Source organism: Sorghum bicolor, chromosome 10 (assembly GCF_000003195.3).
Source record: "Sorghum bicolor cultivar BTx623 chromosome 10, Sorghum_bicolor_NCBIv3, whole genome shotgun sequence".
NCBI lineage: Eukaryota > Viridiplantae > Streptophyta > Magnoliopsida > Poales > Poaceae > Sorghum > Sorghum bicolor.
This window is the reverse complement of record NC_012879.2, coordinates 13,166,335-13,188,679: the sequence shown is the minus strand read 5'-3', so window position 1 is coordinate 13,188,679 and position 22,345 is coordinate 13,166,335. Positions and strand designations below refer to the sequence as shown.

Sequence of the window (22,345 nt, the reverse complement as noted above, 5' to 3'; positions counted from 1 at the left end):
CCAAGAGTTCGAGATGTCCATGATGGGGGAGTTGACATACTTTCTTGGATTTCAAATCAAGCAACTCAAAGACGACACGTTCATAAGTCAAACCAAGTACACCACCGACATGCTAAAGAAGTTTGACATTGACAAGGCCAAACCCATAAAGACACCAATGCCAACAACTGGACATCTTAACCTTGATGGAGACGACAAGGCCATTGATCAAAAGGTATATCATTCCATGATTGAATCTCTGCTTTACCTTTGTGCATCTAGGCTTGATATTATGCTTAGTGTGTGCATGTGTGTATTCGAATACGCAAAAACTCTTGTGAAAAATTGTGTAAATCTTTCAAAATCTATTTTTCACCGCTCAAATGTGTCCATAGTTATGTAATGGCTTCATGAAATCTGGACAAATTTGAGTTGGTTTGAGTATACTATGTGGTTCACCTCCTTTAGAATTTCTGCTCACTGGTTTTTGACCTCCTGCAACTTATGACATTCAAGCATAACTGGAACACAGAGGTTATTTGTCAGTTTTGGGCCACAGTTTATATTGATGTAGAGCACAAGATACTTCACTAGATGACTGAGGGCCTTCACTGCCACTATGATTACCGCCAGTTCTCCCACCTTCTTGGGTTTGATCACGATGACTATGATGCTCCTAGCTTATATGGTCATTATCCAAATGGTGTGGGTAGGGCTGATTTCATTGAAGCAGCCTGATGATGATCCGACTAAGGCAAATGGTAAGACGGAAGGTCTAAAGCCCCATTTCTATGTGCTCAACAATTTACTCCGTGCTACTATTGACCAAAGGTTGGTGATGCTACTTCAGTTCAGAATCATGATGCAACCATCCTTGTTTGCTTTGGGCTTAAGAAGAGGCTCAGTGTGACAGATCTCCTGTGGCATCACATTGAGGAGGGTTCCTAGACCTCCAACCAGTCCTTCCCCTATGCTCTGTATCTCATGTATATCATTGAGCAAGTCATTGGCTTTGCATTCTAGCAAGACAGTAAGCACCTAGACTGGAATGTCAGATGTATTTAGGCTAAGTCCAAGCAAAGGGAAAGGGCTAGCAACAGATGATAATGGCAATGGTGCAGCACAGGATGATGAGGTGTAGCGTGACACTGAGTTTGAGCAGCAACAGGGTTTTCAGTGAACCAGTGCCTTTGATGATGATGATGATATTGTTGAGTAGTTCACCTACTGCCTTTGCCCCTTGGAGCTTCATGAAGCCTACCCTTTTTGGCATTTGATGCCAAAGGGGGAGTGTTAGGCTTATCTCATATGGTATTAGGCTTGGTATTAGGATTATCGTGTGGTGAACCATGTGGTAAACTTAAACTTTGTGTGTGTGATGGTTGATTGTAAGCTAAACACCTTTGCTTCTTTATTATATCCTGCTTGTGTTAGCTGATTTGAGATTGTGCTGATGCAATGTTGTTTATGAATGGTTATGATAAGCTAAGTCCTTTTATTTCTTGCATAACCATTCAAGTTCTTTCTTTTTATTCTTTGTGATATATCTTGTCATATGCATCACACTTTATTATCTCACACACACTTAGGCACCCCACGGATTGCAAAATTTAGGGGGAGCTTGTTCTTAATGTATGCCATCTTGATTGTAATCAAGATTTGAAATTCTGAATCCAATGCATACATTAAGGGGGAGCTCAACTTGAATTTTTGGAATTCAAAAGCTTCAATTCTTTCAATTTTTATAAGCCTAAGTTGGTTGTCATCAATTACCAAAAAGGGGGAGTTTGTAAATGCATTCGCCCCCGATGTGGGTTTTGATAATTAATGACAACCAAATTAGGGACTAACATGTTTATCGAGCATAATCTACAGGTGTTAGTCCATTGATGGAATTGAACGAAAACATTTGGTGAATTATGGCACCCCTAAATTTCTAATGGATGAACGGTGTTTCGACTCAAGTGGCTACAAAGTTTTTATTCTTTGTTTGAGTTATAGGAAACGCCGCACTATCAAGAGGGATGCAAATCAAGTTGGTAAGATGAGGATAAGGGTGCTTAGGTCAACTTAGCTCTTGCGCTTGAGAGACACACTTGCACGCACGAACCACTAGGAAATTTCTTCTCTGCCAGGGTGAGCCGGTAGTACCGACCCTCAGGGCCGGTGGTACCGGCAGTGCCAGCCCTTCTCCAGAGTTTTGCGAGAAAATGAACTACCGATAGTACCGGGCTCGGGCCGGTGGTACCGGCCAGCACCAGTAGTACCGGTGTGAAACGCCGGTAGTACCGGCAGGCCAAATCTGCGCTGACTTTGGTTGCGGAGATTTGAACTGTCGGTGGTACCGGCCTTCCACCGGTGGTAACGGCAATGGTCGGTAGTACCGACAAAAGCCCAGTGGTACCGGTAGGCTTATTTCTCGCAAATCCTAGAGACTTCTTACCGTTAGATCTGAGGTAGCCGGTGGTACCGGTGGTTGCCCCGGTAGTACCGGTAGTTGTTCAGGACCTATGTATAAATAGCTCTTCCCTCATTTCTAACCGTGAGCTCTCCCATTCCTTCAACTCTACATCTGAGAAAATAGTCTCCAAGCTTTGACTCACCCACTCTCTCTCCCTCTTTGCTCCTAGACTTCACTCCTTGAGAGATTCGAGCTAGAGAAGTGAGATTAGAGAGTTGGGAGCTTTGATTTGTGATTTGAGCACTTGGTTTCTTCATCTTGCTGGTTTGGTTTGCATTTGTTACTCTTGGGTTCTTGGAACCCTAGCCGGCTAGGCGTTCTTCGTGGTTGCCCGTGTTGATTCATTTGTGAGGGCACCCCGAAGTGTTTGTATCCCCCTTTGATTCTTAGTGGAAATCTCGAGCTAACCTCAATGGTTGCTTGAGGGAGGAGACCTAAGTGGTCGGACCTTCGTGGTCACCTCAACAACGGGGACGTAGGAACTCCTTCGTGGGGATTGCCGAACCTTGGGAAAAATATCTTGTCTTGCTGTGGAGGTAGCATCGACTACCCTTGTTCTTGTGTTCTTCGTGTTCTTCCTCTCTACTTCCTTTCATAGGTGAACAAGGGCCAATCTACGTTTTGGAGAAGAACCGAGCCAAGGGAACTTCAACATCATCCTCTACTACATCTAGGAGAGTGGGGTAACTCTCAGATCTGAAATCAAAACTCAATCTACTCTGATTTCGTAGCTCTCATAGGGCATCGGTAGTACCATCAGTTGCGTCGGTAGTACTGGCGGTCTTACACCAGTAGTACCGGCCCAAGCTATCGGTAGTACCGGCAGGCATTTAACTTCCGCAACTTGAGCTTTTGAGTTTCAGGTTTTTAAGATACGCCTATTCACCCCCCCCTCTAGGCCAATTAGATCCTTTCAAGTCTAAATGGCTCAAATCCACTCTACATGATGAGCGAACCACACCTACCACCATCCTACTTACACTTTTATCCTTGCTTTGCCTAAAAGGATTAACCTGTGGATGGTGGGATGGACTCTAGAAGCCTTATATGTTGATCTAACCCACTCTTAATAGTCAAGCTGGGACTAAATCCTCCACAATTATCTCATAACATGCACACGGGCCACAATAGGCCAAATTCCAAATTGGGCCGGGTGTGAAACATTGGAAAACCATTTCTTATTTTTGGAGATATGATATTTTTGGCTCATCTCCTTAAATTAGAAAGGATTTTTTCCAAAAAAAAATCCATTTTGTTGTACTCTGACCTAAGGACCCTGGTTAACTTGGTGTTGAAGCTTGCTACAAGCCCAAGGACCCTTATGTAGGCCTATCGATGGTGAGGTCGTTGTCCCGATCTTCACGACGTAGGATGGATAACTAGCTGAAGATCAGCCGATAACTTGCTGCAAGCAGCGAGGATAACTAGTGCAACCTGACGACACGCACAAGGAGCCAACCACCGTCTCTATACGGCAGCCTGAACCAAGGATTCGCCCAACCACACTCTCAAAGAACCAACCTACGCAACCTGAACTCGAGGATCAGGAGCACGGATTGGGTGCCGATGACGCGGCCGCTTCTGTAATCTCCGCGAAGGAAAACACAAGAGCAAAGGGGTAGAGATCACTCTCTGAATTTGTTAGCACGCAGCTGAACAAAGGGGTTCTGTATTTCCATTATCAAAGTCTTCCGATTACAATGAGTCTTAGGGGGTATTTATACTAGCAATAGCCCTGCTAGATAGGTATGAAAACGACATAGAGTTTCTGAGGGAAGGCAATGTGAAAGGTCCCCTCGAAATGGATTCTCAAAGTGGCTTCGCGTGACTGTTGGCCTCCAGAGCAGTTTCCAATAAACTGACCATAACTTTTTATTGGGAAGTCCAAATGATGAACCGTTTCTTGGGTGTGAAACTAGACTCCAAGAGCTTTCCAGCAACGTATGCCATGCACCACGAAACGCTGTAGAGTGGTACAGTTTTACTTGGCAAGTTGTACCAACATTCTATCACGACAGACTGTTGACCTTCTGAGCAGTCTGTACTAATTCTGGTCTGCAGGCAATATGGAGTATCCAAACTGGTCGCCACTTGATTCATTGGAAAGCAGACTCGAAGAGCTTTCCAACAAGTGTTCATGGGCCTTCATAGCATCTCGAAAGTGAAAGTTATGAGCTTTTCTTTCAACTGGTCCGTTCTGCACCGCACTGGTCCGATCTGCCTTTCTTTCAACTGGTCCGTTCTGCACCGTGTTGTTCCAATCCTTGCGATCCAGGTCACCTCCCTCATCATGTGTATACCTAAGCACAACCAAAGTAGAACACTTAGGTAGTATAATATTCTCATTAACATTAATAGAACTCTCGCAAAGTAGCGCGTTCACCTCTTGTTGTAGCTTCTTGGCTCGGGTACGTGTAATTGCTCCATCAATGGCTTGGGCTGGTGCCGGTGTAGTCGGTGTAGAGGTTGGCGTGGAATTGGAGGGAGCATGCTTGGTTGGGATGTCCTCATCAATCGACCTCAAATGGCTCCAAACAAAATGCAACCAAGTCAAGGAGATGTCAACCACCACAAGGATTTCATCTGCACCATCCACACTCAAATATAGTGTCGGATGGCAACCATGAAGATCGATCAGCCTATCAATCATGTCCATTTTGAAACAACCACCTTAGAGAGCATGGAACTAACCTTAGGAGCTTATTCTCAAGCGCACAATCAAATGTCAATGAATTGGATGTCCAAGTAGCCATAGTAAGGCCAGGTGGCCAAAACTTGAATCCCACTCCAAACCATCCTTGTCTATATATTCATCCCCTCACTACCTAGGACTATAAATAGTGGTGTCCTCTTTATTTGCAAGCACACAGAAGGGAAGAGATAAAAAAGAGAAGGAGAATCCCTAACATTTTGTAAATATAAAATAGTGATAGAGAGGGGAGGTGAGATCGAATGACAAGGAGAGGTAGAGGTGTGGGTTTCTCCTCTACTTTGTACTTGGTGATGAAGCTAAACATCAAGTGAAGTCTTCGTCTAAGTTTTGGTAACATCTAGTCTTCCTCTATTTTTACAATACTTTACTTTATTATTTATTTGCTTTGCTGGTACATCATGAGCAATATATAGATTGTTCTATTTATTGTTCTTACATTTGCTATCTCAGGTAGCACGAGTGTGTTTCTAGCGCAAACATGGTGTTCAGGCTAGACATTATCTGGGTATGCTTGCCACCCCATGATAGCCATGGTAGGAGGTAGGTGGTGACAATGCCTATTAGCCCTTTGAATTCCACCATGTTCATTAGTATATTAGAGCCCATACACATGTGCTAACCACTTTCTCATCCCTATCTATGGCTAGTGGAGCATCTGCCACATTGAAGCTAGAGAAATTATTATAGTTAGGTTCTTGTAATGCATTTTTTTGATAAATTCTTCTAATGCATATTAGTTTAGCTTCTAAGAGAATCTCTAGCAAGCTAACTAAACCCACTACCTATCTTCTATATGGGTAGTAGAGGCCAAAAAACACACTCAACCTACTTTTCTTGGGCCAACAAATTGCCCATCCCACTACCTACTTCTATTGGGCTAGCAAATGAGACTACCTATTTTTTCCTTCGCCGCTTTCCTTCCCACGCTCGGAATCGCCTAAAGTCGCTCGCGTTTGCCACTCACCCTCGTGCCACCCCTCTTCTGGTGCAGAGGTCCTCTCTAGTGAGGGCGCGAGAGCCTCTCCAGCCGCTATGGCCCTAGAACCTACCGCTTGTCCCTAGATCCCACCCCTGCCAGCCCGGTGGTCCTCTCTAGTGAGGGCGTGGGGTACCCTCTATGATGTCGGCGGCTCTGCGAGGGCGGCGCAGGAGGAAGTGAGGCTGTGAGGGAGGCCACGTCTGTGTTGGACTGTGCAGGCGTGGCCATGTAGGCGTGGGTAGATAGATACTGTGTGGTTGTGTGGCGGCCTGCCATGCCACCAGCTCACCACTCCACTGCGGGGCTCCCTCAATAGTAGCTCTTACCAGCTGTGAGCCTCCCTCACCGGCTGCTTTTCTGGCGGCATACCTCCCTATAGACCACCCCTGTCCACGGCGTGGTTCTTTTGCTGAGTTCATCGATGGTAGCCAAGAAATGAGGACATGACATATGGGTCTCACATATCATTGACTATTAAACTAAGTTTGGGTGCCAGGGTGTAGATAGTACTGCTAGGGACAACAACAAAATATAGTTAGTATTAAAATTGGTGGCTACCCAAAGAGTGAAATAGGTACTGTGTTTATGTAGTACTGCTAGAGAGGCTCTAAGACTGTCTCCAATAATGAGAACCCAAATACCACACTCATTCTATGTTTTGGGTCAGTTACACTAAGAGGGTAAGGCACCCACACCTTATCTTATCAAATACAGCCATCCCAAAAGTAGAGCCCCCATTTGTCCTGCATCCACGCCGTAGAAGCCACTGCCGCAGCAGAGCTCGCTGCGGATCTTGCCATCGGAACTCGCTGCCACGCCATCAGAGCTCGCTATCACGCAAGGAAGGATCTATGACTGCTCCCGTATGCGGTGGAGGGAGAAGCCGCGACTTGCAAGAGGTTGCACTCAAGGAAGGAGTTCTAGCAGGGGCCGAGGGCATGCGTCCACCCTGGCTCTGTCCATGTCGGAGTGGAGGCAGGCCTTAGGTCTCCATCCTCAACCTCCTTCTCTACACTGGAGGTGGCTGACGAGCTTGCGCTCGCATGGTGGAGGTGAGGTAGAGGCGGCCGACTCGCCGAAGCGGAGGGGAGCTTGCTTGGTGCTGCCCCTGGTGGTCACCATGCTTCTCGCCTGCTCCATCGTCATCATGGCACAGGAGACCAAGCAGATCAAAGGCGGTTGAGGCGCATGACGTGGTGGTGGGCCCTGTGTGGACACGCAGAAAGACGGGGAGAACACCCTTATTTGGGTTCTGTGTAGCCTCCCACCCAAAATGAGTCACATATTTGCCTACTCTGTTGGAGGTATGTTTCATCCCCAAAAACACTATGTGCAACGCAATTTGGGGATGGGTCATATTGTTGCTACTCTGTTGGAGTCAGTCTAAGTGAACCTTAACTCTTATCATCCTCCTCTAGCTCTTTATCCTTGCCCTCCCATCCTTGTACTAAGCTAGATTTATAGTTAGCTACTTCTCTTTCTCCATGAATTTGATACCTTGGAATAATACTCTCAGGTGAAAGCTACTTTAGTACCATTTATCCTCCAGGATTTCATTTCTCGGGCTAAGGATCGCCGACAACTATATAAACTTATCTTAATTATATTTGAAGAAAATATGTTCATGAACAAGAGTATATTTGTTAATTCTGGTTTAAAGATGGAGACGCATCAGAAGTATATGCCTTGTTTTTCACCTACCTTGGTCATTCCAGTTTGTTTATCAAAGCTAACTGGATCTAGTTGGTTGTTCAATAAAAATGGTGCTAGTTGTGCACTCAAAGTTCACTAGGCATCAATTCAGCGTGTCGATTCAAGGATCTCATTTCACATTAACTTAGAGCTATTTGGATCAGCTAAAACTAATAAAATGTTGTAGATAATAAAGAGTAGGCTAATAAAAAATTGGGGCTGTTTGGATCACTTAGCTTCTACTAGGTAGATAGATTGTTAGTTATTGATATAATCATATAGATGTCTCTACTAGCTTACTGGAGACAGCTAATGGACTAATGATGATTAAATTACTGGCTTTTATTAGTTTAACAATAAGCTGGCTAGTTCAAAACCAGCTACAACTTTTCTTCACATCTTGTGGTGTGTTGGGGGGTTGGGGTGTCTTGTGTTGTGATGAATATCTAACGGATGCCAGGTTGTAAGATGAGGTATTCAAAAAAGATTTTCCTCTTTTATGAGCAATTTAGGAATTTCCTAAGCAGATGAGATGCTTAGGAAATCATTATCACGCTACTAATGCATAAATTGGTTTTCAGCAAGGTTCTAAATCTTCGGTTATAGCTGCCGCTATCTCTGGGGCTACAGCTGTTTGAGGAGTATATTTAGCTATTTTTTCGATGTACAATTTAGTTGTTACCTGCACTTTAGTCCACTACACTGGGCAGTTTTTGAGGTCGGTCGCTAAATGTCTTGGCCAAAGATTTAAAACACTGGTTTTCAGTTGAAATTCCAGGGGAAAATTTTTGATTGCTCTTGCATTGGCCCGTTTGAAACTGGAGCTGATGACAAGAGCTCGCTTAGCAATCGCAGGATGAAGACATATCAGATAGAATTAACAAAATTGAAAACGGCACAACCATTAGTTAAGCAGGCACAAGCAGGATGATATTATTTTTTTTGGCCAATACATGCCCATAAACATTGTCTTCATTCTACACTGGTATAGGCTTGATGATGGATCCCAATCGACGTCAATCTAGCTAAAGCTTAAACCCTTCATCAAAAGAGGAACACGGCCGCCAGCGCCGTGGCCGCGGCCGCCGCCGCCGCGCCAAGAGTCCAAGACGCCGTGTCCCTTGCTCCGTTGTTCTCCTGATCTGCTGGCGATTGGCCGTCCTCGTCCGGCGAAGGAGCTGGGGTAGTGTCCTCAGGCGATGGCGCAGGGCGACGCCTGTGCGTAGGTGGTGCAGCCTCCGGAGCAGGGGCAAGTGTGGGTGTGGGTGCTTGTGCAGCTGCCGGCGGCGAGACCGGTGCAATGGCAGGCGGCGGCGCAATGGCAGGCGTAGGCGTAGGTGCATGTGCAGGCGACGTCGCCGGCGCAGGGGCGGGCGCAGTGCGGCCCTGGCCGCCCTTAGACAGCTCCGTTGGCAGCAACACCGCGTCGATGAGGTAGACGGCGAGCCGCGCCTTGTCGAGCAGCGTCTTGGTCACCGTGGCGTTGCTGGCGGACGCGGACGACAGCTTCACCGTGTCCCCGTCGGCACGCACGGTGAGGTTGTACTCGTGGTTCTTGGATCCGTCGGTGGCGAGCGTGCCCACGTCCCCGTTGATCGCCTTGAGCGACTGCGCGGAGTAGTGCGCCGCCACGCCGTGGTACAGCAGGACCGCGAGCCGGGCGTCGGCGGTGAGGTTCTTGAAGGTGGAGTTGAAGGCATCCACCGCCTTGTCGGCCGGGCAGAAGACGGTGAGCCCGGCGGCGGCGCCGGCGCTGCGGTCGTACGCCGCCACCGCGTCGGCCGTCCCGGCGAGGAGGCCGGCGAAGCCACCGCACCCGTTCTTGGACAGTAGATCCGTCAACTCCGGCGCCGCGCCGGGCTGCGGCGCGGGCGCGGGAGCGGGAGCGGCCGCGGGAGCCTGCACTCCGTCCGCCGTCGCCGGAGACCAGATCAGGTCCTTCACCTGCAGGACGGCGATGTCGGAGGGTACTTCCTTGATGGAGCGCTGGTAGAAGGCGGTCGGCAGCCTGTTGGAGGGGCCGGTGGACGGCGTGAACGCCGCCACGCGGCTGTCGGTGAACACGGTGATGTTGAGGATCCCGTCGCTCCCCTGCGCCTTGCCGGTGGCCTGGTACAGGCTGGTGACCTGGGCGAAGCCGCCCTGGATGCTGCCCAGCTTGGCGGCGTCGAAGTAGTCGAGGAGGACGTGGAGGTAGATCACGCGCTGCAGCTCCTTCGGGTCCGGCTTCTGCGCCTTGAGCCGCGCCATGACGGCGTTGTCGACGGCGAGCACCGTGATGGTTTGGCGGCTGTCGATCTCCGCCGCGGCGCCCGTGCTCACCAGCGCGGCGCTGAAGTCGGAGAGGTCCGGGTGCGCGGCCAGGATCGCCGTGATGTTGTGGGTCGCAGCGGCGCCGTGGCACGCCGGAGACGCGCCGAGGACGAGGACGAGGAGGAGGATGGGGAGGACTGCGGCGAGAGGCATTGTGCTCGTGAAACCGGAAGGTTTGCTTCCTGTGTGCTGGACTGCTGGCTGGGTGTTTTCAAGAAGAGGAAAGGACCCCCATATATGGTGCAGCTCAAATAATTATTAAAGGGTAATCAAAATTAAATTCGGGAGGTGAAACCCAGACCCAGTGACGAAGATGACAAAACAAAACAAAGATTTCATCTCACAACTCAGCAAATAGCCGTTGTGTATATAGCAAATAGTAACAGCGAGAAATGAGCATTTATATATTAATTTCTCCCTTCCACCTTGGTGTAGACGACTAGAGTCTAGACCATCAGACGAAATCCAACGGTTAAAGATCACCGCATCACATCTACCAAAGTTTTATCTTACTTTTTTTTTATTTTTTGGATAAAAACACTCAAACGAGTGTCACATCTGATATATCTTAAGGAAAACAAAGACCCATACATACATAAACATCAAGCTTCAAATAAATGCTCACAAATATTTGCGCTCCTCCTAATGTTTAGCTGGTGTCCTTTTTCTCTTCTTGACAATACAGTCTTGAATGGATGCCAGTGGAGCAAACAACTGGAAACGCTAGGTGATGGTTTTTTTCTGTTGTTACTGCTAGTGCTGAGATTTGAGATACAGAGTGATAAATGTGAGATATATATATATGTGGCCTTGTTTTTGTTTGTATTGCAATTCTGTGCATGCTCTACTGCATGCCTACAGGGACCATCTTCAGTAGCATGTATGACAAAAATGGTTGGCTTGAGGACGTGTTGTGCTTGTGATGGACAAAATTCAGTGCTGGAAAGGGGTTGCACCGTCCAGTTTTCAGTAACGCGTGCAGGACCTGCATTTCCATTTCAAACTTCGCTTGAGCGACGCGTTTTCTTATGTTTGCAACGTTAATTAGCAAAGGCTATATTTACGTACGCATAAATTTGGTCTCCCGCGCGCTTGCCTTGTTTTTTACAAATATCTTTTTTCTTCAATGGTAGTAATATGTTTCAATTTTGTTTCCATAATTAATATCACTTGATTTATCATTTCAATGTTGAGTTGACTATGCCCTTGTTTATAATTACCCCCAGCTAACTATTTGTTGTGTTAGCTAGGAGAAACCAGCTAATAGCTAGTAATTGTTGTTAGATAGTAGTTAAAACATTAACTAGATTTATTAGTTAAGGATCCAAATAGATCTCAGATAATTTTTATTTCCTTTGTTCTTGAAAGCTGCAACTTCTAGAGTTGTCGTCTTAAGTTAAACTTTTAAAACTTTAACCAAATTTATAGAAAAAAACGATAAGATTTATAGTTCCAAATTAATAACGTTAGATTTATCATAGAATATGTTTTTATAAGATACTCATTTTATGTTATAGATATTGATGCTCTTTTCTATAAAGTTGATCAAAGTTAAAAAAAAGTTAGACTGACATGGACAGAGAGTAGCATCCAACTATTAATCTTACAGATCTAAAGAGCCTTCTGTACATCTAAATAAAAAGCAGTAAAAAACAAGTTATTACTTGGATTCATAACGCAAGAGAAAGTGTAATATGTAGCAGTCATGTGCCACGTGATAAACAACATCCTCAATTAACCGTCTCGTCTCAAACTCAGTGAGAGAACTTAGACCAAGATAGTACTAAGTCACAGCTCAGTTTCACTAGTGAAGTTGTTTTTTAAAAAATATTTTATGGACAACTTTCTACGTAAAGCTGAGCTATTCATAAAAAGTTACTCCTATAAAAAGTTATTCATAAAATATTTTTATGGACAACTTTCTAGGTAAAGTATTTAGCAAAACAACTTTACTAGCAGCTTCATGCATGGATGAAAAGAAATTAAGAATTGGAGAGAGGGCTGGATAAGCCACTTTGTTTAGCTTGACCTATAAAGTTGTTTAGCTTCATCCCATTATTCCAAAGTATTAAGCATTTTGTATTTTGCATTTTTTAGTACACGCGATTGCCGAGCTCCCTCAGTCGCCGCCTTCTGGCGTATTCGATCCCGCTCCATTGATCGTCGCCCCATGCCCGGCTACGGAATCCATCGCTAGCCTGTTGTTGTCTGTTTCCATGCCCGGCCCTCCCTCTCGCGGCCAACGGAATACATGGTGTCCATTTCGCTACTTTGCTTGCTAGTCAGCTAGTACCGTTCGCCTAAATATGTGACAACTAGCTTGAAGCTTGTTCCTGTTGCCTAATTGCCTTGGTTTAGCCCTTGCGTCTTGCTGTTTCTTGGGTCTGGCTGTGGCGACAGTATGCATGAGTGCATGCAGTGTAGCACAAGCGGTCAGTCCTAAGGACTTATATATAGGAGCGTACGTAGCAGCAGGAAGTAGCCAAGCTGAGCAGCTTACTAAGCTTATTATTCACGTTTACTCATGTGAGATTTATTATTTGTTTACTAATTCCTTTTACTTTTGTATCTTGATTACCATACACGTGATATGTAATCCTGGCCTAAGTTCTATTTTCATATTATCGTTTATCTCACTACCATTTCCACTCCTGGTTGTCTGGTTTTCATCAATCAAAAAAATATTAAAACATAAATAGTAGAGGTATTTTTCGTTCGTTTTTGTCTGTTTTCATTCTTAGAATGGATGGTTCTAATGGTAATAAAAGTGTTAAGATAGTCATTTAGACCATGATAAAGAATGATGGGGATGATTAATGATATTCTTTTCAAATGATATAAGAACTTTAATGATAATTTGTCTCCACATGCATGTTTTCTTTATATTTATTCAATTATGTGCTTCTTAATTTGTGATTTTATATCGAAATAATTAACTAAAAACTTTTTATTATTTTTAAGAAAAGATTGTATATATTAGTATTGGCATATACTCTGACTATTTTAAATATTCCACTATTGAAACTTAAGTGTCCACTATAGCACCGCAATCCATACGTAGATACTAATCCACTACGAAATCGCTATCTGCTATTTAATTAGTACATCCAGGTGTGATATCTCACAAGTCACAACTCGCCTAGAAACCTTTTATACAAAGGAAGAAGACCATACGAAGGGACCAACCAATCCTTAATATAATCCATAACTATGATAGTTGACGAGTTGTTGGGTAAACCTCCTATATATCTGTATACGAGATGTTATTTCGTACGTGCTGCCTCTGATATTAGCTGTGGCATCTGATTTTTCACCCCATCTTGACAGGATGACAGTGAAGCAAGCACACATCTGGAAATTTTAGGTGAGGAAATGCTGGCGCTAGCCTGCTAGGCCAGTAGAGAGTGTACTAGCTGAAAAAAAAATCTGACATGTGTTTGTATTGCAACTATACATGCATAAGCTAACTTACATGTGAGTTGGGTCCATCTTTGCCAGTATGTATGACCAAAATAGTTGCCTTTAAGACGACGTCGTGACACAGATGCAACGGGCAAATTTCAGCCAGCGGATACACTGCTGGAAAAGCTTGGTTGGTGAAGTTTTGACTAGTAAGTAGTAACGTATATAGACCTGTACTAGACTAGTACACACAAGGTGCCACGGTGTCCAAAAAAAAAATATGGGTGTGTTTGGTTGGCAGCCCAATGCAGCCATAGCTCTTTTGGCCTGCCGTACGCCTGGAGCCTGGCCAGGATTGAACGGCCCAAACGGCTGTTCTCCTGGAGCCAAGCCCGAGCCAGCCCCGTACGCTTTTCTCGTCACCGCTCGCCCCTCACCTACGGAAATCTCAACGGTCGAAGGAGGGAGTGGAGCGTCCGCCGTCTTCATCACGTCGTCGTCTCCCGCTAGCACTCTGCGGGGCACGTTGCGCACGCCACTGCCCGAGTCCCCGCGCTCGGATTTCTCCACACCCACCCCACGCCACTGCCCGAGTCCCCGCGCTCGGATTTCTCCACACCCACCCCACAAGGGCAGCCCCATCGCTCTCCCCTTCTCCATCACCGCGGAACTACGAGAGCCCGGTCGCGGCGCCTGCGGTGGTGTTCACCTGCTCTCGCACCGGCTCCTGTGAAGGTCGCGCCGCCACCGGTGTAGGTGCTGCCGCCTCAGTACGAGAAGGCGTCTGCGGAGGGCAAGCACGATGGATCAGCGTTCGTCTTCTTTTGGGATGCCATCGCACGCATCCAGGAAGGTGAGCGGACACATTTCATGGTTTTGGTGGATTTTTGTCCACATATTTGGTGGGTTCTCATGCTTGGATTCTCTCTTTGTTCTCGTCGCAGCGCATGCGAGCCTCGACAAGTACGTGGCTACCTGGTTCGGGTTCGGGTGAGTCGTTAGGCACCTGTAGTAGGGAGCCAAGGTCGCATCAGAGGATGGAGTTCTCTGGTCCGGGGACTAGCCTCCTCGGCTCATATGCCCAAAGTGCGGTCAGAGTAGAATCATCGAGCTATAGGAACCCGCCGGCCAGCACTTGATTGTTGGGTCTGGCGCGTCGGGCGCTGAGGTCGTCATCAGCGAGGTCGTCCGCACTGCCTCTCCCTCACCTACCAGTCAGAGCACGGTGCCAAGATGTTCGACAGAATGCTTCAAGGGGGGTAAACTCACCCTCTCAAGAAAAAGGTGACTGTATACAGTCCAAGCCAACCAACCAAACACAAGTTTATCCTAGCTAGGCTCCGCAGCGCATGCAACCAAACAAACGGGTCTTGGCTTGCTAAAGACAGGCTTGGCTAGCCTGACTTAGTTTGGCTAGCCAGACTTATATAAGAAATGAACCAAACAGCCAGATGTAAGGATCATGGGCCCTTGATTATATCCCATTCAAATTTTAGTGATTATGATGACAACTTAATCATTAAAACAAGCTCTTATGCTTTCAGTGTAAACATCCTTCGCTAAGATGTATTACATAGGTTCACTTTAGATATAGGGATGCAAGAAAACAAGTGTTGTGTGAACATTAGAGAAGAGACCACCAAAAAATCGAGAAAATAGAGAAGATTGACTCGGTTTGACGATCTGTCTCATAAATATGAGTGCCAAGCTAATAGAAGTAGTGTTCAATGTTAAATGATACGGTGATTGAGAGCATTGTTCAAATGAACAGGCTGCACAGTGCGGCAAAGGTCAAAGAAGAGTGTCGTACAAACTAAAATCTCTAGATAATCCACAGAGACTAGGGTCAGACACAATCTATATGGACTGTAGTGGCGGCATTCGATGAAGCACAAAGATGATACAATAATGTGCAAATCAATAGGACGGATGGTCCATCATTGAAAGGAAGTAAAGCGCTAGACAAATGACATCAACAAAGGGAGCAACGGCTAGTCCAAAGGCATGCTGTGAACACCACATCATTCGGCCAATACAAAAAATGCCAACCTTTTACTAACTCTATTTGTCTGAACTGGGAAGAATATATGTATATCCCATACCACTGGTCATTTGGGGTTTGTTAAAGTATGTCAGATCTAGCTAGTGCAAATCTAGGTCACTAAAATCACCATTGAGAGCTTAGTGTTCACATCCAAAGGCTTAGTTGTGCTTAGTGCCATCTTTAGCGTAGGGATTAGGCTTTATTAGCTTTTCAGCTACATTGTTTGTGATTTGTGCACTTGTAATCTAGAGAGCCAGAGCAATTTGGAGCCTTGTTTCCTCTATGACAATGTTGAATCTCCGAGCTTGGTATGGAAAGGCAGCGACTTGGCGTGTGGTTGACGAGGAGACCCTTGCCTTGCTGGAGAAACTCTATAGTGGATGACATCAAGGTAATCGAGAGTTGGGTTTTGCAGTGATGAGTCTTAGTGTCTTGCGACACTTGCCTTAGTGGATGCAAGCCTTTGTGGCAAACTCAACATCGTGGTCGTGTGAATGCTTGCTGACCAAGAGTGTACCTCAATGGAACTCCAACGTGGATTAAGGATTATGTTTTGGCAACTAACAATTTGGCACTATAGGATTCTCGCGTCTCTAGCAATTTGTCCTTCTTGATCTATTTACATACCATATATATTTAAGCTTCTGCATTGTGCTTGTCTTGTGTGACCTTTACCATTTCTGGATTAGTATAGGCTAGTTGAGAGGTTTGGTTATAGGTTGCTAAACTCTTTGTGGGTTTGAGTAGATACTAGATAGAGAACACTAGAAAAAACATAGGTGCACATCTTGTTAGCTAGATTAGTTTTTTTCTAGTGTAAATCAAGCAAAGCACCAAGACTTACAAACTTCTAAAGACCCAATTTCCCCCCTCCTCTTTGTTTTAACGAGCTCTATGACTCGAAGTTCCCTACCAAAGACTATGTTAGATTGTTGTGAGGCCTACATTTTTGGCCCAGCCCAAGCACAACCAACATTAAATTGGGCCTATGTCGTCATGGCCCATAGAGGCTTGCCATGATTGGGTTGTTGCCTAGACCTGACGAGTAGGCGACACATGTGTGGCTTGATTAAATGTGGGCCCGTTACCTTGCCCCATGTATAAACAAGGCCTAGGTACCCTTCCAAAACCAAACCCTAACTAGCTCGATCCTTCCTCTCCTTGGCCAATGGCTTCTCTTCCACTCGGCTCCATTTCACCTTCTCTTCCCCAAAACTCTGGAAGTGGCTTCTCCTCCTACCGCTCCTACTTCCATGGTAACGTAGCCCCGGACACCGTGCAGGTGAGCACAAGTGGTGGCAACAACATTGAATTGAACTCGATTTGCTCCTTGTTTAGTTTCCAAAATATTTTGCAAAATTTCTCAGATTTCCCATCACATCAAATCTTGCGACACATGCATGGAGCACTAAATATAGATAAAACAAATAACTAATTACACAGTTTATCTGTAATTTGCGAGATGAATCTTTTGAGTCTAGTTAGTCTATGATCGGACAATATTTGTCAAATAAAAACGAAAGTGCTACTATTCCTATTTTGCAAAAAAAAAATAGAACTAAACAAGGTTGTGTACGGATGATGGATTGTGAGACTACTTCTCGATCTATGACTTATGAATGGACTTGAACTTGATTAATTGTTGCTACTTGATTTTCTTTAGCACTCATAGTATAATGAGGGTTCACTCCTGAAACCTTCTAGCATCTTCACCACCTCTTTGTAGTGCCCAATCGCCACTCGGTTGCACTCCTCACTCACTACTACAGTCAGGTACTGCAGGGGCGGCTAAATAAGCTCTGTAAGGGCGGCTGGCCCAACCGCCCTTATGCAAACGCTCTTACAGTGGAATTCACTGTAAGGGCGGTTCAACACCAGCCGCCCTTACAGAGGCCCACTGTAAGGGCGGTTGGAAACAACAGCCGCCCTTACAGTGGCCTACTGTAAGAGCGGTTGGTGCTTCCAGCCGCCCTTATAGTGAGCCTTAGTAAGGGCGGCTTGTGTCTCAGCCGCCTCTATTATCTGTATTTGCAAGGGCGGCTCTATCTAGAACCGCCCCTACAGTTATTTTTCAGAAAAAAAAATAAAAATTACAATAATCGAGTTGACAGCACAGCACAGCACCACATACATATATACATATATAATCAGAGACAGAAAACATCACAGATTCACAACATAAATATCCATACATATACACAGCACCACATTTCAAGTCCAAAATGTTTCCATGTCCAAATCCATCCAAAAGAGTCCGAAATTTTTCAGGTACTAATACAAATCGATCACAGTCCATTCCAACAAGTTCACATGTAATCAACGACCTAGACATAGCCTATCCCACTGACGGAGGTGCTGGTAAAGAGGATTGCTACCTAAGTCGGACTGTGGGTTATGGTAATCACCTTTGTAATAAACAACATGGTCCATTATAAAGTTGCAAAGGTCACCGACAATCTCTAAGAGGTCATCATCCCTGTAGACATCCCTTTTTAGTCCTTTTTCTTCTTTCCACTACAAGATCGTAAAAGACAAGTTTAGGTCTAGTGTAAAGAAGAGATTGCAAAGCTAAGTGAGAAATACTATGTTTTCATACTACAACCCACTAAGAGATTCAAACTTACCAATTCAGGGTGTCTCCTGTAGCCTTTTGTGTTACTGATGAAAGCACATACATAGTATCCACAATGCAGACTCCCTGGCCTTTGCTTGGGAAACTTTGTTTCAATTTGCAAATGGAGATGTGTCAAGTATAAGTACTGAAAAAATTAGTAATTTTATGCCAAACTAAGTCGCACTTACCGAACATAGAGATTTGAAACGCAAGTGGCTCCCCAGACCTGGATCATGCCTTCCTTTGTGATTCTTGACATAGGCCCTGAATGCCCTGTTTGAATGAGAATCGATGTGACTTGTAGTATGCAGAAGTCGATATTAAAGTGAATCATATAAGGTTACTAGGATTACAAATTTGCTTACGTAATGAGAATTGACATGAAGTCTTTATATGTGTGAGGGTCAAAATCTGCAGAATCACAAATCCATGCCATGTTCATCCCGACATCGAGACCTATGACTATCCAGTGATTGCTACAACAATTTTAAATAAATACATAAGTACCTTTGCATCAAAATAAGATAAACCGAACAATCGTTAAGTATACAATTAATCGAACTTACTTGAAGTGGTATGGAATCCATATTGTTTCGAAGTGTTGGAGATTCTTTAAACATACGGCAAGCCATGCCGCAACCTTAAGAGACTCTTCTCTTATTTTGGCCGCACGGATCTTTTCTTTCTCCGCCAACGTCCCTCCAGCAGCTAGCTGTGGCGCATCCAATTCCCATCTCGATGGGTAATTAAAATTTATTTGTGCTATAGGCATAGGGTCTACATACCCGGCTTTCGTTGAGCGTGTAGATTTCATAAAGTTTGCTTGCATTCTAAAAATCATGACGTAAGTTAGTTTTAGCAAAATCCAACTAGGTTACTTTCAAATCATATCAAGAGGAAGAGGACTTACAGGCACCAAGTGCGAATCAGATTCATCGACATTGAACTAAGGTGAAAGCATGATTGGATGTCGCTGAAGTCAAAGGCAATACCCGAAGCAGGGCCTCCAAATGTGCGAGCAGGTATTACTGCTTCCAACACATTCAGTTCTGTACGTGAAACATGCAAGTAGTACCAATCATGGAACCTTCTCATTCCATATGGCATCTTACACAAGACCCGGTTTGGTAGGAAACGTTTGCCTTTTACATATTCTTTCGGGCAATCCTTTGACCACTTGATGGTTTCAACATCTGGATACTTTGTTATCGTTGTGTAGTCTGAGGTGTCAGTGGGCATCCTGTAGGCAAATTTGTTCGGGCCTTGGTTCTCAGGCTTGAACTGGTCATGAGCATACCACTTGTACATACCCGAGACATTCATATCCACAAAAGATTTTGACCCTGTCGACCTTATCATGATGGGGATCTTTTCACGAGCTTCACATACTAGAGGGAGTAGTTCTTCATGTGTCGGCGGTGCTTGTTGAAAAGTCTGTGCCATCTCATCATGGCCTTGCTCGGGGCGAGCTGGAGAATGTTGTGGCTTAGGAGGCACATGTGGTGTCTCGTCATGCTCTGACTCGGCACGAGCTGTAGAAGGTTTTGGGCTATGAGGCACATGTGGTGTCTCATCACGCTTTGGCTCGGCACGAGCTGTAGAAGATTGCGGACTCTGAGGCACATGTGGCATCTCATGCTCTGGCTCCGCACGAGCTACAGAAGGTTCACCTATTTGAGGCTCATGTGGCGTCTCATCATGCCCTGGCTCGACCCCTTGCTCACCAGCGGTTGGAGAAGCCGGTACCCTCTCATGCATCAAGTGGTCCTCATGAGACGGTGAATACACCGCTCCATCCTCAAGGTGGACTCTCTCCAGGTGTACATCACTTGGAGTTGGCGAGGAAACATTCAACACAATATCCTTTTTGTACCATAGGATGAACTGTTTCATGAGTAGTCCAAGCTCACGAATCCCCTCGCTAGTTGGGTGTTCAATCTTATGCTTCGCGTACTCGGGATTCACGGTATGCACCTCAACCTTACTATAGTCGGCCGGGACCGGTTTATGGTGCCAGATGTCGCCTGGAATTGGAGGATGTGCCAGACCCGTTGCCACCTCAGCCATCTCCTGTCCCCTACCGATGGGAATCAACAGGATGCAACGAGTTGGCACCCGTATGTGATCGACTGAGGCGGAGGCTGCATTGGAACCTTGGCTGCTTTGAACATTTGGAGGGCTACCAACTAGAACCAAATCCCTAGGCGGCTCCATTTGTGACCGTCGCTCAGTAGACAGTCCTTGCTCCTGTAGTTCCTTGGCAACTAGGGTCTTCACTAGGGTGGCAAGACTCTCCTCCCGGTTTCTACCATGTTTCTTGTACATCTCCACATCCTCTCGAAATCCTTCCTTCCAGGTCTTATGTTTCCCTAACCCCCTGACACGGCCTGGGTGCTCGGGGTTTCCCAAGCCAAGGCTAAGCTCGTCCTTCTCTCTAGAAGGAGTGAATGAGCCCTCCTCGATGTCTTCAGAATATTTCATTATCCTTGACACTGCCTCCTCGGTCTCTGGCTTGGCAAATTTCAGACTGCTGCCTGATTCTTCAAGATTCCTGGCAAAGAGCCAACGCTTGGTGCGTGGCTTCAATTTCATTACTTTTGTATTCCCAGCAGCTACGGCCTCCTCTTCCATCTTTCTAAACATCTCTTCCTTGCCCTCGTAGCCACCGGGGCCTAGACGAGGGTGGTGGATGTTCTTCTTCGCCTGCAAGCTGTTCTTTTCACTTAAGGCCAAAGATTCTGGTGCAGTCTTCTCAGCCACGAGCAACGCCCAGATAGCAGGAGTGATGTGTCCATACTTATGGTACGGAGTTAACCCCTTTTTGATGTACTCGGTGTTCAGCTCATTCCTCCAACGTCGGAAGGATTCTCCCATCATCTTCATAGCACGTCGTCTTACTAGGGGTAGCTTCTCTGCCGGAATCCTAAAATTAAAATTGACCAACAGACGATTTTTCCATAGGTCATCCTTTATGTCCTCTGGATAGTCGTGCCAATTACGGATTGATGGGTTCAACTTGTCTCTGACTAGGGCCCCAATTGCATTGCGGAATTTTGATTGGAACTCCTTTGGCTTAAGGATCTGCCCTTCTTCCCCAACCTCATCAATCACATAAACCATTTTTGCATTTGGATAGTGGTTTGGCTTTCTGACCCCTCCTTTCCTTTTCACTTTGGTAGTCGAGGCCGAGGTTGTGCCTTCAGGTTGCGGAGCAGAGGCCACAATCGTAGTCTCTGTGCCTGTTGCCTCTGCCCTCCTTTCCCTTGCCCCGTCGTGTCCGGCGAAACGTGTCGGACGCCGACGTGGTCTTTTTGGAGGTTTAGGAGGGACCTGTATAAACAACAGGTCAAAGTGTTAGTAGAGGTAACACAACCATATCGTTACCAAAATTTATGGTTTACTAAGTGACCTTCATATCCCTACCTCCTCGTTTGGGTCAAAGTCCTTGTCCAACTCATCCGTCGTTGGCTTCCGTCTAGGTTCACATGGGTGTGGATCCTCAGGACTTTCATATCCCGAGGTTGAGTCATCGTCCTTGCTAGATCCTTCATCAGTCTCTCCTCTTCCCGCTTCTCCCCCTTGCTCCTCGCCAGACTCCTCCTGAGTAAGCATAAATGCTACACCATTGCCCACTTCTTCATCAAACTGTTCCTGAGAAAACTGATCATGTATTTCTTGCTCTCTAGGGCTAGGGTGCTCTTCATGTTCGTTGGATCGGGCTGCATTGCTTGTTGTCCGTGTCATTTCGTGATTTGTTCTAACAGATGAAAGGAATAAAGTGTGCTTTAGTAGTAGTAGTAGTAGCAGCAGCAGCATTAGTAGTAGTCGTAGCAGCAGCAGTGCTTTAGTAGTAGTAGTAGTAGGTTGAAGAGAGGAGAAGAGAGAGCAGCAGTGCTTTAGTAGTAGTATTAGTAGTAGTAGTAGTAGTAGTAGTAGTAGTAGTAGTAGTAGTAGTAGTAGTAGTAGTAGTAGTAGTAGTAGTAGTAGTAGTAGTAGTAGTAGTAGTAGTAGTAGTAGTAGTAGTAGTAGTAGTAGTAGTAGTAGTAGTAGTAGTAGTACTAGTAGTAGTAGTAGTAGTAGTAGTAGTAGTAGTAGTAGCAGCAGCAGCAGCTAGGACTAGTAGTAGACTAGTGCAGCAGTGTTGGAGA

General features: G+C 45.6%; 1 protein-coding gene, 1 long non-coding RNA gene and 1 pseudogene across 2 annotated transcripts; all 3 read right to left on the bottom strand.

Annotated features, from left to right (window-relative positions):
- On the bottom strand, positions 8,729-10,383 carry LOC8073744 (annotated as a pseudogene).
- LOC110430742 lies at positions 17,809-18,248 on the bottom strand. Its single transcript, XR_002448109.1, has 2 exons — positions 18,208-18,248; positions 17,809-18,097 (listed from the first exon to the last, which is right to left on the bottom strand). It is a non-coding gene; the product is annotated as an uncharacterized LOC110430742 (long non-coding RNA).
- LOC8073743 lies at positions 18,311-20,640 on the bottom strand. Its single transcript, XM_021450309.1, has 4 exons — positions 19,108-20,640; positions 18,764-19,027; positions 18,563-18,673; positions 18,311-18,470 (listed from the first exon to the last, which is right to left on the bottom strand). The coding sequence occupies exons 1-4, from the start codon at positions 20,520-20,522 to the stop codon at positions 18,371-18,373; spliced, it is 1,890 nt and encodes a 629-aa protein (XP_021305984.1). The 5' UTR covers positions 20,523-20,640; the 3' UTR covers positions 18,311-18,370.

What these genes read in the sequence shown, in the direction of transcription:
- LOC8073743 (XM_021450309.1), bottom strand. Translation starts at nt 20,522, where the DNA reads ATGTACAAGAAACATGGTAGAAACCGGGAGGAGAGTCTTGCCACCCTA. An exon ending in CTGATTCGCACTTGGTGCCT is followed by an intron (nt 19,028 to 19,107) that starts GTAAGTCCTCTT and finishes CATGATTTTTAG; the next exon opens with AATGCAAGCAAACTTTATGA. An exon ending in TGGATTCCATACCACTTCAA is followed by an intron (nt 18,674 to 18,763) that starts GTAAGTTCGATT and finishes AAATTGTTGTAG; the next exon opens with CAATCACTGGATAGTCATAG.